The sequence below is a fragment of the Saccopteryx bilineata genome, chromosome 10 (assembly GCF_036850765.1).
Source record: "Saccopteryx bilineata isolate mSacBil1 chromosome 10, mSacBil1_pri_phased_curated, whole genome shotgun sequence".
NCBI classification, from domain to species: domain Eukaryota; kingdom Metazoa; phylum Chordata; class Mammalia; order Chiroptera; family Emballonuridae; genus Saccopteryx; species Saccopteryx bilineata.
In genome coordinates this window covers 75082159-75102811 of record NC_089499.1, presented here as the reverse complement: position 1 = coordinate 75102811, position 20653 = coordinate 75082159, and the positions used below count along the sequence as shown (strand labels likewise).

General features: G+C 43.1%; 1 protein-coding gene across 9 annotated transcripts in view; it reads left to right on the top strand.

Moving 5' to 3' along the window:
• ATXN7 (ataxin 7) overlaps window positions 1-20653 on the top strand; it is a 156331-nt gene that overhangs the window by 112532 nt on the left and 23146 nt on the right. For 8 of the 9 annotated variants that reach the window (XM_066245283.1, XM_066245286.1, XM_066245280.1 and 5 more), the window contains one exon: window positions 19771-20017. In XM_066245283.1, the coding sequence (XP_066101380.1) occupies window positions 19771-20017 (247 nt within the window). Of the gene's footprint in view, window positions 1-8690; window positions 8839-19770; window positions 20018-20653 lie in introns of those variants that run through there. The other variant, XM_066245288.1, reaches the window with a different exon arrangement.

Sequence of the window (20653 nt, the reverse complement as noted above, 5' to 3'; positions counted from 1 at the left end):
TCAGTGATTGGGTCGCAGCTGTGCTCCCGAAGGTATTTTAGGCTGCCTGCGCGCCCCTCCCCCAACGCTTGATTGTTAGCTTGAATGGTTGGGTGAGGTGCCCCGCCCACAGAGAGAATCTCCCAAGTAGAAGACCACCCTTGTGCCTCTCCTGCTCGCCCTGCCGCTGGCGGCTGGATCGCACCAGGCACAGGATAATGGGGCACCCTGGGTGTGCGGGCCAGTAGGGCGCTCTGGGCGTGTGGAATGCCCAGGGCACGTGTGCGAATGGGGTGCTCCGGGCACCGGTGGCTGGCGACTCTCACTCGCAGTGCGCAGGCCGCTGGGAACGTTAGCAGTGCTCGCTCTGCAACCGGACCGGGCGCGCGCCGGTGGCTGCTCGCTGCTCCCGAGTGTGGGCGGTGCTCGCTCTGCAACCGTACTGGGTGCGCGCCAGCGGCTGCTCGCGGCTCCCGAGTGTGGGCGGTGCTCGCTCTGCAACTGGACCGGGCACGCTGGTGGCTGCTGGCGCTCCGGAGTGTGGACGGTGCTCGCTCTGCAACCGTACCGGGCGCGCGCCGGCGGCTGCTCGCGGCTCCCGAGTGTGGGCTGACTCACCACAGGCGCACTCCCGCTTGAATGAACGTTGAACGTCGCTGCGGGTAGCTTCCTCCACACCCTCGTCTCTCAGATTCAAATGATAACAGTCCTTTCGCTTTCAGTTTGTGTGGAACTCTGGAATGCTCCGAGGATAAATTTTTCTGTTTCTAGTTGATAAATTTGTTGTGATTTAGGGGAGATCTGTCGGACGCGCTGCTCACGGCGCCATTTCCGTGACGTCACTCTCGACTTCCTTCTTAAACTGCCTATTATTCCACTTTATTAATGTATTTAAATTAATTTCACCAGTCCCTTATTGATGGGCATTTAGTTTTTTAGTGTTGCCTTAATACACATGGTGCTTTACTGCCCATTCTTCTTTGGGAGTGTTTATTGGTACTCCGGCACATTGACTCTCCACGTGGAGATGGGTCTCGTCTTCTTTGGGAGTGTTTATTGGTACTCCGGCACATTGACTCTCCACGTGGAGATGGGTCTCGTCTTCTTTGGGAGTGTTTATTGGTACTCTGGCACATTGACTCTCCACGTGGAGATGGGTCTCGTCTTCTTTGGGAGTGTTTATTGGTACTCCGGCACATTGACTCTCCACGTGGAGACGGGTCTCGCTGCCTCCATCCAGGTTAGTAGAACTATGATTTAATGAACTACTGTAACTTGTGATTTGTGTTACTGTAACCTGTAACACCAGGTTGAGGCAGTGAAAATGTGAGTTTCTAGCACCATCATTAAATAAATTGTAAATATTTACCAGTGCCACTCTTGACTTGCCCGCTACAAAAAGAAAACATTAGGATGGCGGTGCTTCCAATTTTAAGGGGGACATTTTAGGATATAAACCTGTATTTTGGTAATATTTGGTAAAAGATGTTCTTCCTTACAGTCAGTTCAGAATACTAATTTGTATGTTGACTAGTTAAGACACATACACACCTGCTAAATCAACCCTGTTAAGCTGTGGTCTTATATTTGACCAGATAAGGGAAGTTTTATCGCTTCCTGGAGCAAGTGCTTGGCTGGGATAATTCCTCTCATGCATACTCTAGACCAGGGGTAGTCAACCTTTTTATACCTACTGCCCACTGTTGTATCTCTGTTAGTAGTAAAATTTTCTAACCACCCACTGGTTCCACAGTAATGGTGATTTATAAAGTAGGGAAGTAACTTTATAAAATTTATAAAGCAGAGTTACAGCAAGTTAAAGCATATAATAATAATTACTTACCAAGTACTTTAGGTCGGATTTTCACTAAATTTGGCAGAATAAATCTTTATAAAACAACTTACTATAGTTAAGTCTATCTTTTTATTTATACTTTGGTTGCTCCGCTACCACCCACCATGAAAGCTGGAACGCTCACTAGTGGGCAGTAGGGACCAGGTTGACTACCACTATTCTAGTCCAATCTCATGAAACAAACTGTTTTGGGGCAAGGAGTGGCAGTGTCTGTATCTAGCTATTTCCTTCCTGATTCCAGGTTGTGTCTGGAATCCCAGACACAAAATCCCACTCTTAGGTTTACTTCTACATTTTGTTTTTAAGACAACAGTTCTCTAATTGAACTTCAAAGACATTGTATACCCTTTTCTCTTGTGTGTTTGAAAGTTGAGAGGGAAAGAGAACAGGGAAGATAATTATCTTATTTTAAAATAAGTTAAAACAGTAAACCCCCAATCACACACAATAGAGTTGTTGATTTGTAGTTTTCCTAGGGTCAAAAATAAACTCTTAGACTGAAATTTGTTTCATTGTTTTTTTCTTTATTTAAGATTTCATTTATTGATTTTACAGAGAGAGAAAACAGGGTGGGGGCTGGGGAGCAAGAATTATTAACCCCTGGTGGCTTCACTCTAGTTGTTCATTGCTTGCTTGTCATATGTGCCTTGACTGGTCAAGCCCAGGGTTTCAGACTGCTGACCTTAGTATTCCAGGTCAGCACTCTGTCCACTGTGTCATCACAGGCAAGGCTGTTTCATTGCTTCTTATGCTTGATATTTTTTAAAGATTGTTAGAGTTCCTAATACTAGATTTGTAATGAGCTTTTGAAAGTTAAATGTTACTTCGCCAGCTTGGCTAATAGGCTGTTTTCTGTGTGATTCTTACTGTGCTCAGTTGTGCTAATTGAATGTTTTCCTTAGCTAAACATATGAACTGGGTGTCTTAATCAGGATAACTTCTTGATGTAATACCAGAATTACATACTGTTTAAATTGTTTTAACTCCCTTCACAGTGCATTTTTATTTAAACAAAAACTTGGTAAATAACTTTCTCTATGGATTATTTTTATTGGCACATGAATATATGAAATATATATACCCAACATATATTTTTACATAGATACACAAATAGAATAATTTCAAACATGCTATTTTCAGTTAAGCCTATTTTTTTTTCTTACTTCATTGGTCTTTCTGCCACCCCACCTTCTCCAACTATAACAGTCTCTTTTACTGTAAGCCATCTATGTAACCTGCTATATTCTTTTTTTTTTTAATTTTTATTTATTTATTCATTTATTTATTTTTTACAGAGACAGAGAGAGAGTCAGAGAGAGGGATAGACAGGGACAGGCAGACAGGACCGGAGAGAGATGAGAAGCATCAATCATTAGTTTTTAAAGTTTTATTTATTTTATTTATTTATTTATTTATTTTTCTGAAGCTGGAAACGGGGAGAGACAGTCAGACAGACTCCCGCATGTGCCCGACCAGGATCCACCCGGCACGCCCACCGGGGGGCGACGCTCTGCCCCTCAGGGGCATCGCTCTGTTGCGAGCAGAGCCACTCTAGTGCCTGGGGCAGAGGCCAAGGAGCCATCCCCAGCACCCGGGCCATCTTTGCTCCAATGGAGCCTTGCTGCAGGAGGGGAAGAGAGAGACAGAGAGGTAGGAAAGGGGGAGGGGTGGAGAAGCAGATGGGCGCTTCTCCTGTGTGCCCTGGCCGGGAATCGAACCTGGGACTTCTGCACGCCAGGCCGACGCTCTACCACTGAGCCAACCGGCCAGGGCCCAATCATTAGTTTTTAGTTGCGCGTTGCAACACCTTAGTTATTCATTGATTGCTTTCTCATATGTGCCTTGACCACGGGCCTTCAGCAGACCGAGTAACCCCTTGCTGGAGCCAGCGACCTTGGGTTCAAGCTGGTGGGCTTTTGCTCAAACCAGATGAGCCCGTGTTCAGTTGGCAACCTCGGGGTCTCGAACCTGGGTCCTCGGCATCCCAGTCCAGCATCCCACTGCGCCACCGCCTGGTCAGGCATCTGCTATATTCTTAATACTTAACTTAGTAGATATCCTTCTGTATTTTTTTCTCATGCTCATAACTGTATACAGGCATGTATAATCCCAAGTTTTATTAGCAGGGGGTTTGGATCATAATTTTACAAGAAAATGGGTCCTATTATTGCACACTTCTGCTCTTTTTCTATTCAACAATACCACATGGGAACCCATTGACATCCCAGGATAACACTAATACCCTCTTTTTAATGGTCCCTTAGTGTTCTCAGGTGTGACTCTGTGGGACCTTCCTTGGCCAGGCCCTCTGTGACATTAACTTTGTTTCCTGCATTTTGCTTTTATGAACAAGGCAGCAGTAACTAACCCTCTATATGTGCCCTTGACTGCTGGTGGTTTTGAGTCTCAGGTAGGAATTCCTGGATCAGAAAAGATTTATTTATTTATTTTTTTGCATTCACAGAAAGACTGTAATGCAGTACTTTTATGTCGCTGTTGGCCGTGTATGAGAATATCACTATAAGGAATAGATGTTCTATTTCTTTTTCTAGACTTCCATTTCTTTTTCTAAAGCTTCTTACATTTACACAGATGTTATTAATTTTAATCTGACTTTGAAGTAAATTCCTCTAACAAGTACAAACTTTACTATCAGAGTGGCATACATCTTCTGAGTTTGAGTAACATTAATGATACAAGGCAAAGAGATCTTTCAAAATGAGTGATTTTTTTTAAATGTTCATTTAAACAATGATAATCACAGACACATTTCCTAGCATCTGTGGAAAATTTGTATCCATTCTGTGTGGAATCTACCTTCAGGGAAGAAATCTAGTTGTGTTCGGCTGGTATGCCTCTCTGCAACATGTGTAGTCTTCTAAACTAAATCTAAGGATAGCAACTTTTGGTGAGAACAATTGAAGGGCCAGTGAAGAACTATTGTCAGTTTTATTTCAGATCTCATTATCCTTCTCTCACATTTGATGTGATTGGTCACCTTTTCACAGTGTTCACTTTGCCCTGGCTAGCTGGCTCAGTTGGAGCATCATTCTGACGCACAAGGATTGAAGATTTGATCCGTAGTCAGGGCACATACAGGAACAGATCAATGTTTCTCTTTCTCTCTGCCCCCCTCTTTCCTCTTCCCTCTCCCTCCGTCTTTAAAACAATAAGTATTTTCAAAAGTGTTCACTTTGTCTATCAGATAATTACTGGGCTGAGGTCAGACTGTGCTTAACACAGAGCCTAAATAGATCAGGCGAGGTTACTTGCCTGCCTTTGAACAGTTGAAACAGTTGAAAAGGGACTCGTTGGTGAAGTGTGGCTGAGCCGGCAAGGAGCCATCCACTGAAAGGTCAGGTAATGGCAGCAGAGGAAGACTTCTGTGTGCTCTTAGTCTCCTTGGGAGTCATCCCCATTTCAGCCTCATGGCCTACCTCTCCTCATCCAGGGTGAGGACCTAATGAGCCCTGGGTAATAATAGAGCACCACTCTGGGTGACACTAATTTGATTCTGGATAGCAGGCTTCCAGGCCCACAGTTGAATGAATTGCCTGGTATTTCTAAGTTTGAAATACTTTCTTCCCTTTCAAGTGCTCCTTGGCAGCAGGTAAGGAATGTTAAAGCTCCTGTAAGTGCCAATTAAGGCCAATTATAACTAGCCCAGCCTGCTGAGGCATGGGTTAGTGGAGATGTGGTGTGCTCCTGTCAACTGGAGAACTGGTGCTGCTGCACCAGGGACAGGGACTCAGCACTTCTCACTGCCAGCAGCTCCTTTGTTGCCTTGCAGAACTCCCAGTGATGCTACTCCTGGATTCTCAGGGGTTTGATATAGGAAATCCCAAGATTGCAGGGGAGGTCACTGATACCTGTGATCAAAACTGCTTTCTTTCTCTTCTTCTTCCTCTCTTCACACAATGTCTACCATTCAGTTTCCTTGTTTTTAATCATGATAGCCAACATCACTGAGGAGGTACTGGGTCCTGCGTTCCAGGTGTTACTCCTTCATTCCACACACACATAGCCATGGACGGGAGGACGCGGGCCATGAGGAGCCGAAGTCTCTGCCGAGGCTGCAGAGCTGCGAGTGCTGAGACCGCAGGTGGGCGGGCTGCCCTGCGCCCTCCGCCCTCTTAGCTTTGGCTGGTCTGCTCCTGTCCTGTGCTGCGAGGGGCTGCATTCACAGGAGAGTTTGTGTCAGTTCAGGACTCCCTTTGTGCAGCCAGAGTAAAACTGATGAGTGCACACCAGCCACACCACAGCCATTACCTGTAATTTTTGGTCTGTAAGGCATGGATGTTATTCTATTAAAATGTTATTTTAATCTGTAGTTCTTTTTTAGTCTGTAGTCCGTTTATTTTTTCCACAAGAAATAGGAAATGAGATCCTGTCCCCAGACCTAGACACTTAATATGAGCCATTGATCATTTAGTATCAGTAGAAACTTTATTTGGATGGAATACTGGGAAATGGTTTGAAGAAAATAATAACAGTTCTTTCCAAACAGAACAGAGCTGTGTTTGCTTCAACACTTTACTCAGGGCATTGAGAGAGTTGTAGGGGTACGTGTGTATATTGTACAAAATTATATTTTCCTGCAGTACACTGTCATTCTTCATTTTTTCTATTGAGATCTTAAAAATAAATTTGTTTCTCTCTTGTTTACAGATAAAATTAAATATAGACATGTGTTTATAGCATTTAGGAACATTTGCTGAAAGTCACCCTGGTTTTCGTCAGGGTTATAGAAAGACTTTGCTCCCAGAACTGGCGTGGATTAGCTGGTTCTCATATAATTGTTTTCCCCACCCGCCACCATCTACAGAAGGGACCATTAGAAAGGCAAGCATTAGTGCTGGGAGATGCAGGGAGGTGGGGTCAGGTCTGAGAGCGCAGCAGTGTGGGACTGAGGCCCTTCTGGGAGAAGCCCTCTGTAACTTTTGCTCTGCATTCAGTGTCAGCAGAGAGACCCCTTGGCTGCCGGTGGGGGTGGGTGGGGGCTACCATCAGTCCTGAGACCTGGTGCAACCTGGTAGCATAGCAATGGTCTTTTCCTACTAGCTTGAGAAGACCTTCATTGAATTTACCCAAAATTCTTATTTTTGCTAGTTAACTTTTGAAAGATTTGCTCTTCCTGTCCTTCTAAAGCCTGCTGATGGCTTTGTTCTTATTTTCATCTGGTGTCTTTTAAGAACCACCTTAGTTTGTTTGAATGTGACTAAAAATTCTGAAGAAAAATAAGAGTATGTTTCAGAAAACCCTCTGGATTTTAGTACTGCCACCATAGCTGGGGTCGCTGGGGTCTGAGAACTTGCTATGAAAACAGCCGTGTGGCTGCTGTTCTTCTGCTTTTGAGTCAATTTAGACTCGTATTTGGTCTAAGAGAAGCTGTTTCCTATGTCTCAAAAGTCTTTCCCACCCCTTCCAGGCTAAATCTTTTCCATGCATGTAATTCATGACTTGTTGCCAACTATTCTGCATGAGTTGATGGGATTCTTTAGAGCAGGGGTCCCCAAACTTTTTACACAGGGGGCCAGTTCACTGTCCCTCAGACCGTTGGAGGGCCAGACTATAAAAAAAACTATGAACAAATCCCTATGCACACTGCACATATCTTATTTTAAAGTAAAAAAACAAAATGGGAACAAATACAATATTTAAAATAAAGAACAAGTAAATTTAAATCAACAAACTGACCAGTATTTCAATGGGAACTACGAGCCTGCTTTTGGCTAATGAGATGGTCAATGTCCAGTTCCATATTTGTCACTGCTAGCCGTAACAAGTCATATGGCATGCTTCCGGAGCTGTGACGTATGCGTCCGCGTCACTGGAAGTAGTACTGTACGTGAGTGACGCCGCGCTTTACGGCACAACCACATATAGTGCTCCTCTCACTGACCACCAATGAAAGAGGTGCCCCTTCCAGAAGTGCAGCGGGGGCCGGATAAATGGCCTAGGGGGTGGGGGGCACATGCGGCCCGTGGGCCGTAGTTTGGGGACCCCTGCTGTAGAGGAACCCCTTCCTCGACATTTAAAAGTGTTCATTCTAAACTATCAGGCATCTGAGTCTGTTTATGTGTGCAGCCTTTACTATCACACAGCTCAGATCAGTTGGTTGTTTTTTCCATGTCTGTTTGACAGTAAGATTTGGTGATTGTTAGGAGGGGAAGTAGTGGTGTGGGGAGTGTAATAGGGCCGAGTAAGGAAGCAACTTAAACCAGGAAGACACTGTTTACAGAGAGCCACTTACAGAATGTTTTGATTATGAATATGAAAGGTAGCCAGCTTAGTCAGTTATCCAGTGATTGAAACTCTGGACAATCAGTTGTATAGTCTTCTGAAGTTAGACATATTTTGCAGATATGCACAGGAAATGGGTTCAGATTTTTGTGACTAGATTTAAAAAGAAAGGTTTATTTCAGATATGACACTTTTATTTTTTTAAATAGATCATGAAGTAAAATGTGGAGGAAGGTTTGCTTATATTGATAGAAATATATAACTTTAAAACTTCTAGGTCTATCAAAGCTAAAATGTAGATTGCATAATGAATTGTGTGAATTTTCTAGTGTACTTGGTAGTAGCAGTATCAGTTTAAAGGTATTCAGAAAATCAGTGTGTGAATAATTCACATTTTAGCAGGTTAAATTTATAAATTTCATCTTCCCCAGTTTTGGCAAATTGCCTTTCAAATAGAAGGATTAATTTACACCAGCCAGGACGCCTTGTATGACCATATTAAATGAAATTAGACTCCACCCCTTGTTTTCTGTTGATCTGCCAGGACCTTTGTGTAATTCAAGTGCTTTTTACAGTAGTAGCAAATGTTACATAAGACCAAACATGGAGCATATTTGTAGTTGGTGGGCAGACCCAAATCATGATGTAAGCCTGCAGTAGCAAGTGTGCAGCGAAGCACAGCCAGATAATGTGAATGGACGGTGACCAGAAGCTTCTCCAGAGCAGCCCTTCCTCCGCACCGGAGCTGAAAGCTTCACTGGGTAAGTTTTCAGAGCAGTTTTCAGAGGCTGGGCTTGGCTCTGGGCCCAGGGCTGGGAGTGCGGAAGGTGGGTTAGGTCTCTGCTAACATTACACAGAACCAAGCAGAGTGGGAAGAGTTTGTACAGGCCTCTTTCCTCCTGGCCTTTGGCCTGTCCTGCCAGCAAGGCCCGGAGCGCTGCGCAAGTGGTGGAGAGTGAGCTCTGCAGAGCCAGTGGGTCAGAGTGAGGAATTGCAACAGGATTAGCTGCTGCTGCCGTCCACAGGAGTGATTCTGAAATGTCATTTGAGTGATCTGGCCAAAGTTCAAATGCAGACAGGAGTTTGCTGTTAACTCCAACAAAATGCTGAGGTTTGCACCAAACAGTTCCCATATCTCAAAACTGAGAGCATTGGTTACGTCCCTCTCTAAAAATGGAGGAATGCTGTAGCATGCTTTAACTGTCTGTTTTTTTTATCTCACTTGTGGTGAGGTTTCATGACAGGCAGTTCACATTGTTTCCTGTGAGAATGTGTTTGAAAGCTGTTTGGTCTGGTACTTGAAATCCACAGCAGAGTTTCAAACAGAACACTGTGTCAAGAGGAAAAACAACGTTGAAATACAAACAGTAACCTGGGAAGTCATTCAGTAACTTAAATTGAGTGTATAAAAATATAATTATTGACACTGCCAGAAAAGACAGTTATTTTTTAGTTGTTGTTGAGGTAGACAGCACAGCTGAGCTGACTCTTGGTGAGTCGGAGTGTGCTCCCGCCCCCTCGCTCAGGTTCTGCTGCAGCCGGAAGTGGAGTGACAGTTGACTTTCTTACCTTTCCTGGATTCACATTTCATGCCCTTTGCTTGACCAGATGGTTTTCATTGAGATTGAAATTTAGCTACCAGGTTGGAGGACTTTAAATACAAAAAGATCTGGAAATTTTAATCAAATTGCTGTTAATTCTATAAAATTGATTTTTCTAAAAAAACTTTGTTGTCAGGCAGTTTTAGTTTTGCCATTTCTGGTTTTGTTTTTGAATATTGCTTTTGGTCTTTATTAGTTGACAGCCTATATAGGTGGGGCGTATACTGTTCAAAAAAACAAACACGTGCTGCAAACTTATTAAAGAAAGCTGCATTGTTGAGTCATGAATCACCCATTCCTCACTAACAGAGTGCTTACTGAAGGAGGCTTTCTAAAACTGTTCCAAGTTTGAGGTTTCTGTTCATTTCCATGTTCACGGTCTTCTCTGCACCACCCCCTCCCCACCCAGAACAAAGTGAAATAAAAACCAAGGCAGTGAGGCTGCGCCCTGCCCTGCAACCTTGGCCGGCACTGAGCCGCAGATGGGCCGGCGTTCTGCTGCACCTTGGGCTGGCTGGGCTATTGCGGCCTGGCAAGACGGTCCCGGGTCCCCGGGGGGGGGGGGGGGTCCTGCACAGAAGTTTTCATTTAAAAAAATAAAAACAAATAAAAGAAGAACTCCTCTAATCTGAGTTTTACCAGGTTCCTATAACTCTCTCTTCCTCCTACCCTTGTATGCATGTGTAAAAACTGGATTGGAGTGGTAGAGATACACTGTTTTTCTTCATTCTCCTTGCATTTTGAGGGTACCCTTATATCTTTTATTTGGGAAAACTCTGACCCAGACCCAAAATATGACTACAGAGATGCTTTTGTAAAGACTTTGTTGATGCTTGAATGGCATCTGGTCTACCAACTGTGAGGCTAAACTTAATAAATCCCTGAGTTTATAGGGTGCTTTTTTCCCTAACAGATAAAGGATTAAATCAAAAAGTAACTGGAAAGCTATAGATTTTATATTTTGTCTTTCATTTTCTTCTTACATGTTGGAATACAAACACCGCAAGTCAGTGATGGGTTGGGAGGGAGACAGAGGAGAGTACCTAGGGGACATGTGTGCATCGCTCAGATACAGAGGTTGTGTTTGTTTCAGGCAGGGTGATGGCTTGCTGTATTCTGTCAGTACCATTTAGGTGACACTGTGCTTCCTGGAGACACCAGGGAGTAGTCCTTATGACTGTTAGCAGAGATGTGTCAGCCAGCATTTTATGATATCCTATAGCCAGAAGTGGTGACAGTAAGATCAGAGGTAGCATAGTTCTCTGAATCACAGAACCGTTTAGAGGTGGCTGTGTATTGCTCAAAGCAGCAGCAGCCTTTGCTCCAAAAGCACTTCTCTGAAAACATCTGTGTGAGTCTGAGACCCTGCTGATAACACTCAGGTCAGAGTCTGCCCCTGAACAGGGTTGCAGGAGCAGAGGGAGGGCCACCTTAAGGAAATGAACTGGTTACTCAGACCATTGTTTTCCCTAAACCACGCCTTCTTTTGACCATGATTATGAAGAAATGATATTATACTTACAGCTGAGGTGATCAACTGTTAGACCATTGAGTGCCCCTCATTTCATTTCTTTAATAAAGTATTTGGATTTTTTAAAAAGCCATTTTTAAAATGTTTGCAAAGAGCCAAAGGTTAAGATGGCAGAGGAGGGATCCCCTCCCCCAGACAGTTTTCCGTATTTCTGACATACTTGAAAGCAAAGTCTAGAAAGAACAGCCCCTATGGGAAGAATTCCTGGCAAGAGGATTGTTTGAGGTTGCCATATTTCTGCTCCTTTCTTAGCAATATTATTTACAATCCATTCACACTGTCCCTGCCCCCCCCCCCCCCAGGAGTCTTTCTCCCTTGTAATCTGCCCTTTGTGATCTGTTCTCTTTCATGCAGCCTGTGAGTGGGGTGCTGCAGTGCACTCTTCCCAGAGATGTGGAAATACCTAAAGACCTGGAGTACTTTAGCAGGCTCCGTTTCCGCCCAAAAGCACTGTCTTGAAGAGCTTGGTAAATTGATTGTAGACTTTTGGCAAGAAGTTGTTTCAAGTGGCCCAAGTGCTTCAAATGACTTTTTTCTGCACTTGCACTTATGTTTTAATTTTAAAACATCTCTGCATTCAGGAGAGGAGAAATGCAGTTGGCAGAAGTCGCAGTTGGAGACTAATTTATTAGGGCAGCCAGGGTTGAAATCATCCTTTTCACTTCAATCTCTCTAGTGGAAATGATGCCAAGTGCTTTGTGCTAAAGACTTTTTCTTCCTCGCTGTTTTCCAGTGCTGTTAGTGACCCTCCTAAGCACGCTCTGAGGCTGCCTTGGGCCCTAGTTTTGGCTAATTGTCCTTTGAGGCAGTGCGTCTCAGAGAGCAGCTCTGGATTTCCCAACTTGTGGTTGGCATCTTATGGGGACAGTCCCACTCATTTGCTTCCTTGTTAGCATGAGACTACTAATCAAGTGCTTGGGGACCCTAAAAAAATTGGATGGAAGAAAAGCAAACTTAGGCTTGAAAATGTATGTGACAAGAAGGAGTGGAGTAGAACTACGTTTGCTGGTCAGGACACATGAGTGCTTTTAGAAAAGAGGAAGCACATTCACAGGGAAAATTTGACAGTGAAAGTAGTGAGAAGATGTTATTAACTGGATCGTGTCCATGCATAGTTGATGGTATGATTTTAAATGGTATACTAAGTGTTTAACAGTTAATAGGAAAAAAATAGATGACTACTATGTCAAACCCAAAGTCCTGGTTTCACAGATATTGCTTCTAGAATGCCATATTGGGTAGTAATCCTTGTGAAAGACAGCCGATGCCAGTTGATATCTCATGACCTGTGTTTGGTGTCCTGAGGGTGAAGTATGACAGTGTGGGTCCACTGGGAGCTCTCTAGTAGCACATGGCAGTTATTTTCAACCTGGATTAAGCAAGTTAGCGAAATTTGTGAAGGGTTGCTTAATAAATGGCCCAGAGTTTCTAAACTGAGCTTTCTGGTATATGCAGTTATTCCTTGCTGTGCCCAGACAAAGGACCTGTACATTTTTACTTGTGTTTTACATCTTATAGCCATGTGTAAGCTTGATTATTAGAAATCCTTTCTTTAAATGGGAGTAGTTGTAGAGTCTTAGTGAAATGGGGCTGTCAAAGACCCCATGAAATCATACATTGCTTGAAATATGGATTGGTATTTCTCATTGGGCCTTTCCTTACAGAGTATGCACTCTGTATTAACCTTACCTGATCGAATCCATCCAAAAGTGTGACTTTTATTTAGAGAAATATTTGTGAACTTTAGGAATCATTACTTTGATAATCCACCTAAAATTTCTACCCTTGGACTCAAACTTGATCTTCACTTTTTTCCACTTTACCCAAAATTGATTCTTCCAGAGTGACTCAATTTTGTCAAGAAAATGAGCCAATTTTTTATTTATAAAAATACCTTTAGCTTGAACGAGCATCCTTTTTGGTTGGTGTGAATTTATTCATTTAAAATGAATTCTAGAAGTTGTTCCTCTAGTTCTTATCTGAGAAGAGCTTAGTATCTTCCTGAACTGACATATAAACTAAATATACTAAATCTATACCACACTGGAGAAGATAACTGTGTGTGGGTTTGTTTTGTTTTTAAATGATTTCTGCCTGCTCTGATAATCAGCAGGCCTTTCTCACTAAAGTCTGTAACTGGCATCCACTGAACTAACAGGGAACATCTCTGTCTTACTTCCTATGGAGTTACCAGTACCTGGTCCATAGTCAGCCTGGGATGCAGGCTTCACAACTGTCATTTAATCCCAACAGCCCTGCAAGGTAGGTTTGACAGAGAAGATGCCAAGGTGGGTGGAGGCCCTGATCCCTTGCTTAGTAAGTTGCAGAATAAGCATTTAAACTCCTGTGTCTCTCTGACTCCAAAGTTCTTACCCTCGCAGGTGACCTATACAAGAGTATTTTTATTTTACCTTGGATTCTGTGCAGGCTGGTTTCTTAGTCATTCCATATCTAGACTGTGCCTGACTGCACTGAGGCTTGTGGGAGGGCCACCGGGACCAGAGTGGCTGGAGAAGCATGCGTCTTTACGCTGGTCAGCGCAGCCTCATCCCATAGTATGGGCATTCGCTGTTCCGGCTGGGGCTTCTTTGTAAACATACTTATCTTGGAACTTTGTAAGGAGATTCTTTTTAGTCAAGTCAGAAAGATAGCCCTACTGACTCTTTCAACCAAAATTCACTCTTCAAATCATCTTTGATGTTTTAAGGCCAGTAGAGGAGGAGGGGGATAGCTACACCGACAGCCGTCGCTAATCATTAGGATACCAACCTCCAGAACAGAAAGGTGAAATCCTGGGGTTTTTACACAGATTCAGACTCTCCACCCTAGATATACCATTCCGTCTTGACCCTGTTTTATTCAGCCCGTGTAGTCTTTTGCGCTAGTAATTCGCCTGCCTTTGCTGAGCAGTTGGGAAGACGGGCTTCTTACTGATGAGTACGCTCCCTTCCCCCTCCATCCTGCCTGCCCTAGGACCGTATATAAGGGCTTGCTGAGGGCTGGTGGGTTAGAGTGTGGTTTAGCCTGGCTGCTAGAGTCAGTCTTCCTGGGATCGCATTGCTACTCTGCCTCTTTTAAAAAGTTTGACATAGTTCTTTCTAGATTTTTCTCAACCATGAATGAAGTTACAGTTTGCTTAGACTGCTTTTTATGTTTGTGCCCTAAGCTTGACACGTGTGTATTATAAGTTATTTTTAGTTCGTTTCAAAGCAATATTTATTTTTTACTTAAAAAGATCTAAGTATTTGCTTTAAGCTCTTTGCTGAAGTGAGATACGCATTTATATATTTAAATCTCAGCATGATTCCAAAATTACAGGCTTAGTATTTTTGGTTGCTTTCCACTTTGGAAGACTTAGAGAAAGCTGGCTATCCCTTCCCCGCTGTCGTATCCTGCCCTTGGCTTCAGTGGTGTCACATGTTTAAGCCACAATGGGAAAGAAAGCCCAACACATCCATACTCACTCTCCTTTTCTTCCTTTATCTCCACATCTGTCTGTCTGCTAGGTCACCCCCACACACACTCACACTCACACTCACACTCACTTATCCATGTATCTTTCTGTCTTTCTTGTGCCTTTCCGGGTATGTGTATGTGTCTGTCTGTCTGCGTGCCCGTCTCCCCTTGCTGGAGCCATTCACAGTGCCCTCGTCACTTAGGGACAGACGGTGCTTTCTCTGGGCTGCTGCCAGACCCAGGAGAGAGGAGTGCTTTAAAAATTCAACTTGAACTCTTCACCAAACCACATTGCAGTTATGCTTAGCATCTGGCCACCAGTTTGTCCACTTAATATAAGTTTCCTAACATTGCCCATAGCTTTCTCACTCTACTTTTGATCTAGGAACACACACTTTTTAAGCTGAAAGCTCAGTTTAACATCTTTTGAAAAATAAGTGTCCACAATGAAAGGATGAGGAAAGTCCAACTCAAGTGTAATTAAATTTGGTTTTCCTCTTTGCTCTTTTGCAAAGGGAAAGCAGATGCTGCCCTTTCTGGAGAGTAAGTTACCAGACCATGATGTGAAGGAACAACTCGCTTCAGCACCAGGATAAGGATTTCAGTTGGCACTTTTCAACCCAAATCTCAGAAAGAGAGAGACACACATATCCTGTTTCAAGTTTTAGTATATGAAAGAAGTTTACATGATAGATTGCCATTATCAATTTTTAAATAACTTTTATTGTTGAAATAGAAAATACAAATTTTTTTGGAAATGCTATTGATACGTCAGCTGACTTTTAATGTTTGGAAGCTTTGAATATTGATTTTGTAGTGCAAAATTCCATTTTAAGAGTTAATAGATGCCTGACCTGAGTGGTGGTGCAGTGGATAAAATGTTGACCTAGAACATTGAGGTCGGCGGTTCGAAACCCTGAGCTTGCCCTGTCAAGGCACATATGGGAGTTGATGCTTCCTGCTTCTCCCCCTTCTCTCTTTCTCTCTCTCTAAGATGAATAAAGTCTTTTAAAAAGTTAAAAAGAGTTAATAGACAAGAAAAGCACTAACTAAATAAAAGCACCTTGGCCAGTTGGCTCCATGGATAGTATTGGCCTGGCATATGGACACCCCAGGTTTGATTCCTGGTCAAGGCACACAGGAGAAACAACCATCTGCTTCTCTCCCCCTACCACCTTTCCCTTTTCTCCCTCTTCCTCTGCTTACCCTGTTACCCTCATTTCCCTCCCATAGCCAGTAGTAGCTCAGTTGGTTCAAGTGTTGGTCCTGGGCACTGAAGATGGCTCAGTTGTTCTGAGCACATTGGCCTCGGGCACTAAAAATAGTTTGATTGATTTGAGCATTGGCCCCAGACAGGGGCCGCTGGGTGGATCCCAGTTGGGGCGCATGCAGAAGTCTATCCCCTCTTCAAAGAAGGAAAGGGAAGAAAGAAAGAAAATGAAGAGAATGGATGATTTGAATAGAAGATTTAAAGGACAAGCTCAAAGTTACAGTCAGTTCTGCTATAACACAATGCACGTTCCTACAAAAATTACTGCACTATGCAAAATTATGCACTAAAGACCACATGAGACTTATTGAGAAAATTAAATTATGGGCACAACACTCGAAAACTTCTTCAGTGACACACAGAAAAAGATAGGAACCTAACAAAAAAATATAGCAGGTTTTTTTTAGTAGCAGTTTTATATAGATTAAATGGTTAAAAGTACATATACTAGAATAAATACAACAATGTACCTTGAAAACTACTTGTCATTTGCTTCTAGAATAGGTTTCAAGAGGATGGCAGCTTGCGAACTGTTGTGTAGTGGTGGGAGGAAGGTGCTCTGAACTCATTGGACAGCTGTAGTCCCAGGTGTGGGTGAGTGTGGCTCCTTACATGCATGGTAGACTGGGGAGGTAGTGAGTGCAGGAGCGTTCTGTGTGTCCCCACAGGGCTCATTTCAGCTTCGGGGGGTTTCTGCATTCATCTATCTAGTGCTTCTTGCAGATGAAATCCTGCAAAAGTGAATGTAAAATTTCATTATGTTCAAATTGGGGTTTTGTTTATGTTTTTGTTTTTTAGTTTATTATTGGCTTTGGAATAGATTTACATTCTCAAAAAAAGCATTGTAACAGAACTGACTGCATTTAATTAGATTAAGAATGTTATTGATATCATTTGACATCAAGAGAAAATATATCACATTTACTTGAGACAGTTGGCTTGACAACTCTGATACCAGAGGATAGAAAAAGGAGTGTACTTCCTTCAAGTCAAAGTCCTAGCTGGGTTTCCCCTCAGCCACAAACGTGGTATTGATCCTTTAGTACACTGCCACAGCCATACACAAGATGATCTGTAAAGATGAACATGAATGTTTTAAATTTAATATTTAATTATTTTAATGTACATCAGAAAAATATATATAGTAAGCTTACCAGACCTATTGTTTTGGAAAAATATTTCTCAAGCGAGGTACCTTGCTTTAGGCCACCTAAAAATGGATTGGGGAGTAGTTTAAAGTTTGCACCCCTGGTGATAAGGGACGGGAGACCAGGAATTCTAACTCTTGCGAAACCTATGGAAGAATTGTCCTGTCCAAAGTAGCAATGATGCGCCCACGAGAGACTGGTTCATGTTAGACTGAGGAGGAATGGGGAATAGTAGAGTTGATCATTTAAATTAAAATGTTGAGCACAAAGAAGTATTTTATGTGGCTTTGGTAAGAACAGTTGATAAATGTTTGAAAACAGTTGAGAACAAGAAGCAGCCGAGAGCTTTTAACAAACCCTCAAATATATATAGTGCCATGTGCCAAGCAGTGTTCTCAGCACTATACAGATGTTAACTTGGCCGTGGGTAAGGCTGTTTGAGGCATTAGCCTGGTCTAAGACAGGTTCTCTATCTTGGCTGCACAGGGGAGCTTGTAACAGTCTGGATGCCCAGGCCACATCCCAGATCTGTCCAATCCCAATTTCTGAGAGTGGGATTTAGGTATCAGTATCTTTTGAGTTCATTTGGTTATGTCAATTTATAGCCAAGGTTGAGAACCACTGGTCTTGGACCATTTGAAAATCACTGTTCTCCAGGAAAATCTCTAAGGGTCACGCAGATGCGAATTGGAGGCCTCTGCTGTGCCGTGCCTTACAGGGGATGATCAAGATGTGGCTTAGGGAGCCTTTCCAGCCAAGGCCGGCAGCAGAATGGAGACAGAGTTCTGGCTGGCAAGGGCTGACCCTTGAGAGTCCATTCAGAGCAGGGGTCCCCCAAATTTTTACACGGGGCCAGTTCACTGTCCCTCAGACCGTTGGAGGGCCGGACTATAAAAAAAACTATGAACAAATCCCTATGCACACTGCACATATCTTATTTTAAAGTAAAAAAACAAAACGGGACCAAATACAATATTTAAAATAAAGAACAAGTAAATTTAAGTCAACAAACTGACCAATATTTCAATGGGAACTACGGGCCTGCTTTTGGATAATGAGATGGTCAATGTCCGGTTCCATATTTGTCACTGCTAGCCGTAACAGTGATATGACGTGCTTCCGAGCCGTGAGGCGTTCTTCCTGCGTCACTGAAAGTAGTACTGTACGTGAGCGACGCCGCACTTTGGGGCACCGCCACATACAGTGCTCCTCTCACTGACCACCAATGAAAGAGGTGCCCCTTCCAGAAGTGCGGCGGGGGCCAGATAAATGGCCTCAGGGGGCCGCAGTTTGGGGACCCCTGATTCAGAGCATTTGCTATCACAGTCAACAGAGAAACTGAATTTTTCAAACCTCAGATATCAAATTTGGAATATTATTTAAGTTATTTTAGTTTTCCCTTCCTTAAACACGGCTTATCAGGAAAGTAAAAGAAAGCCTCTGACACTTATACATCACTGTCGATTTCGTCTTCCTCATCTGGTTGTGGCCTTGTGCAGCTGAGTTGGAGAATTTGAATTTTGTCTGTAGAAAGTATAACAATTTTGTCCGGGTATAGAGCAGGTTCTTATGTACCTCGTAGAGAGAGCATCACTGAGCAAGCATCCTTCCGGGAACAAGTCATCACAGCTGCCCAGAGAGGCTGAAGACCTTTGGAAATAAACCATTTAAGTGATACTTCTAGTCATTGATTCTAAGGTGCTTAGTTTTTTAAATACTCATAGCACTTCCATATTGTGATAAGTAAATGTTAGTTCACATACATTTTAAAACTTAGAGTTAAGCAAATGTGCCATTTTAAATTACAAGTTTAATTGAAGACAGGCACTTAGCTACCATGGTAAGATACTAAAAGTAGATAAAGTTACTTAATAATTTACTTGTTTCTGATAGTACCATTCTTCAACTGCTCTGGATTTATTTAATATGGATTGCCTTGAGCAAACCTGGTTCTCCAGGGGATAGACCTATTTTCCTGTCCACCTGTATAGTCTGCACTCCAGTTCGCTCTACTTCTGGTGTGAACACCAGGCACAGCTCTTCGTGGGGTTTTGTCTTGCGCTTGGGCATCTGTCTGCACGTTGTGACCTGGAGCTATGCCGTCTGTGCTGAGCGAGATGATTAGAAACGGGGAATGAGATGATTCACTGGAAAATTTCAGCACAGATCCTTAAGGAATGATAAGATAACCCTAGAAACATTCTTATTTGGTGTCGTATGCTAGTGGGTACAATTTGTTTCTTAACATTTTACTATTTTGAAAATTGGAAAGGTAGAATCTAGAAAGGAAGAATGAATTCCATAAGGTGTTAATTAGCACAGTTCTGCAGATGAATGAATAATTTTCTTCTCTTTGAATGCAAGTTGGAGCCAGTGAGGTTCATGTGCAAAACCTAGTGTTCTTGGGTTTAGAATGGCTGTTTAATTTGCTAATGGCTATCTATTAATGATAAAGCTCTTCATGCTGAGACGTGTCCTCAGCAGAAGGATCAGTTCCTGGAATACTAAATAAGTCTGTGGGGCCTAGATAAGCCACTTCTGAAAGCTGCAGCACTAAATATGTATATGTTTACTTAGTGAGGCATCTTTGAACCTAAATATGTTATATTTCAGGGGACTCTTCCAAGGTTTCATTGGAGTCTTTCCTGAAAGACAGTGTTGTTTTTCTTCCTTGTTTTCCTTTTCAGAAAGAAGACATAGTTCATCCAGTAAGCCGTCTTTGGCCGTTCCTTCCACATCATTATTCTCCTTCTTCCCTTCTCTGTCCAAAAGCAGAGGCGGCAGTGGAAGTGGCCGCTCTGCCAGTGGAGGTGTTCTCAGCGCGTCCTCATTAAGTTCCAAGCTGTTGAAATCACCCAAAGAGAAACTGCAGCTCAGGGGGAACCCCAGGCCCATGCATCCTGCCCAGCAGAGTAGAGTCCCCCATGCTAGAATGTGAGTATGGCCAAGCTGGTTCGGGACACGTACCCGGCAGAGGTGGAACTGGGCACCTGGTCGTTGGAGAGTGTCTGGGCATTCTGGAGAAGAGAGCCTACTTTGGGGAAAATTCAAATATATGTCATTTTTTGTTTGTTTCCTGTCATATCTTGGGCAATTTTACAGAGTAGGAGTAACATTAAGTATAAGGTGAATAATACTTGTTTATTGCTCCTTTACTGTGTGCCACCTATTGGGACTTTGGCTCTGCATGTATGTTGCCATTTAATTATCCCAACAGCCCTATGAAAAGGGTATTATTGTTATCGCCTTTCCCAGATAAGGAGAAGGGAGTGTAGTAAGGCTGAAGAGCTTTAGCTGAGAGTCCCTCATTGAAATCCTGGGTTCAAATCCCAACTCTGTCACTTCCTAGCTGTGGGTCCTTGCACATGGCACTGTTTTCCTTGAAGTCTGAAAATAACCACAACTGTGCAGGGTTCCTGGGAGCAGTGGGATCGATATACTAGAGCCAAGCCCCTGGCATAGTGTCTGGCCCACAGGAGAGCATAAATAAGTGGATGCTGGTGCTTCAGCGGCTGCTGTTGGTGATAGGAGGAGTAAAAAGGAGAGATTCCCAGATGCTGTTCTAGGATT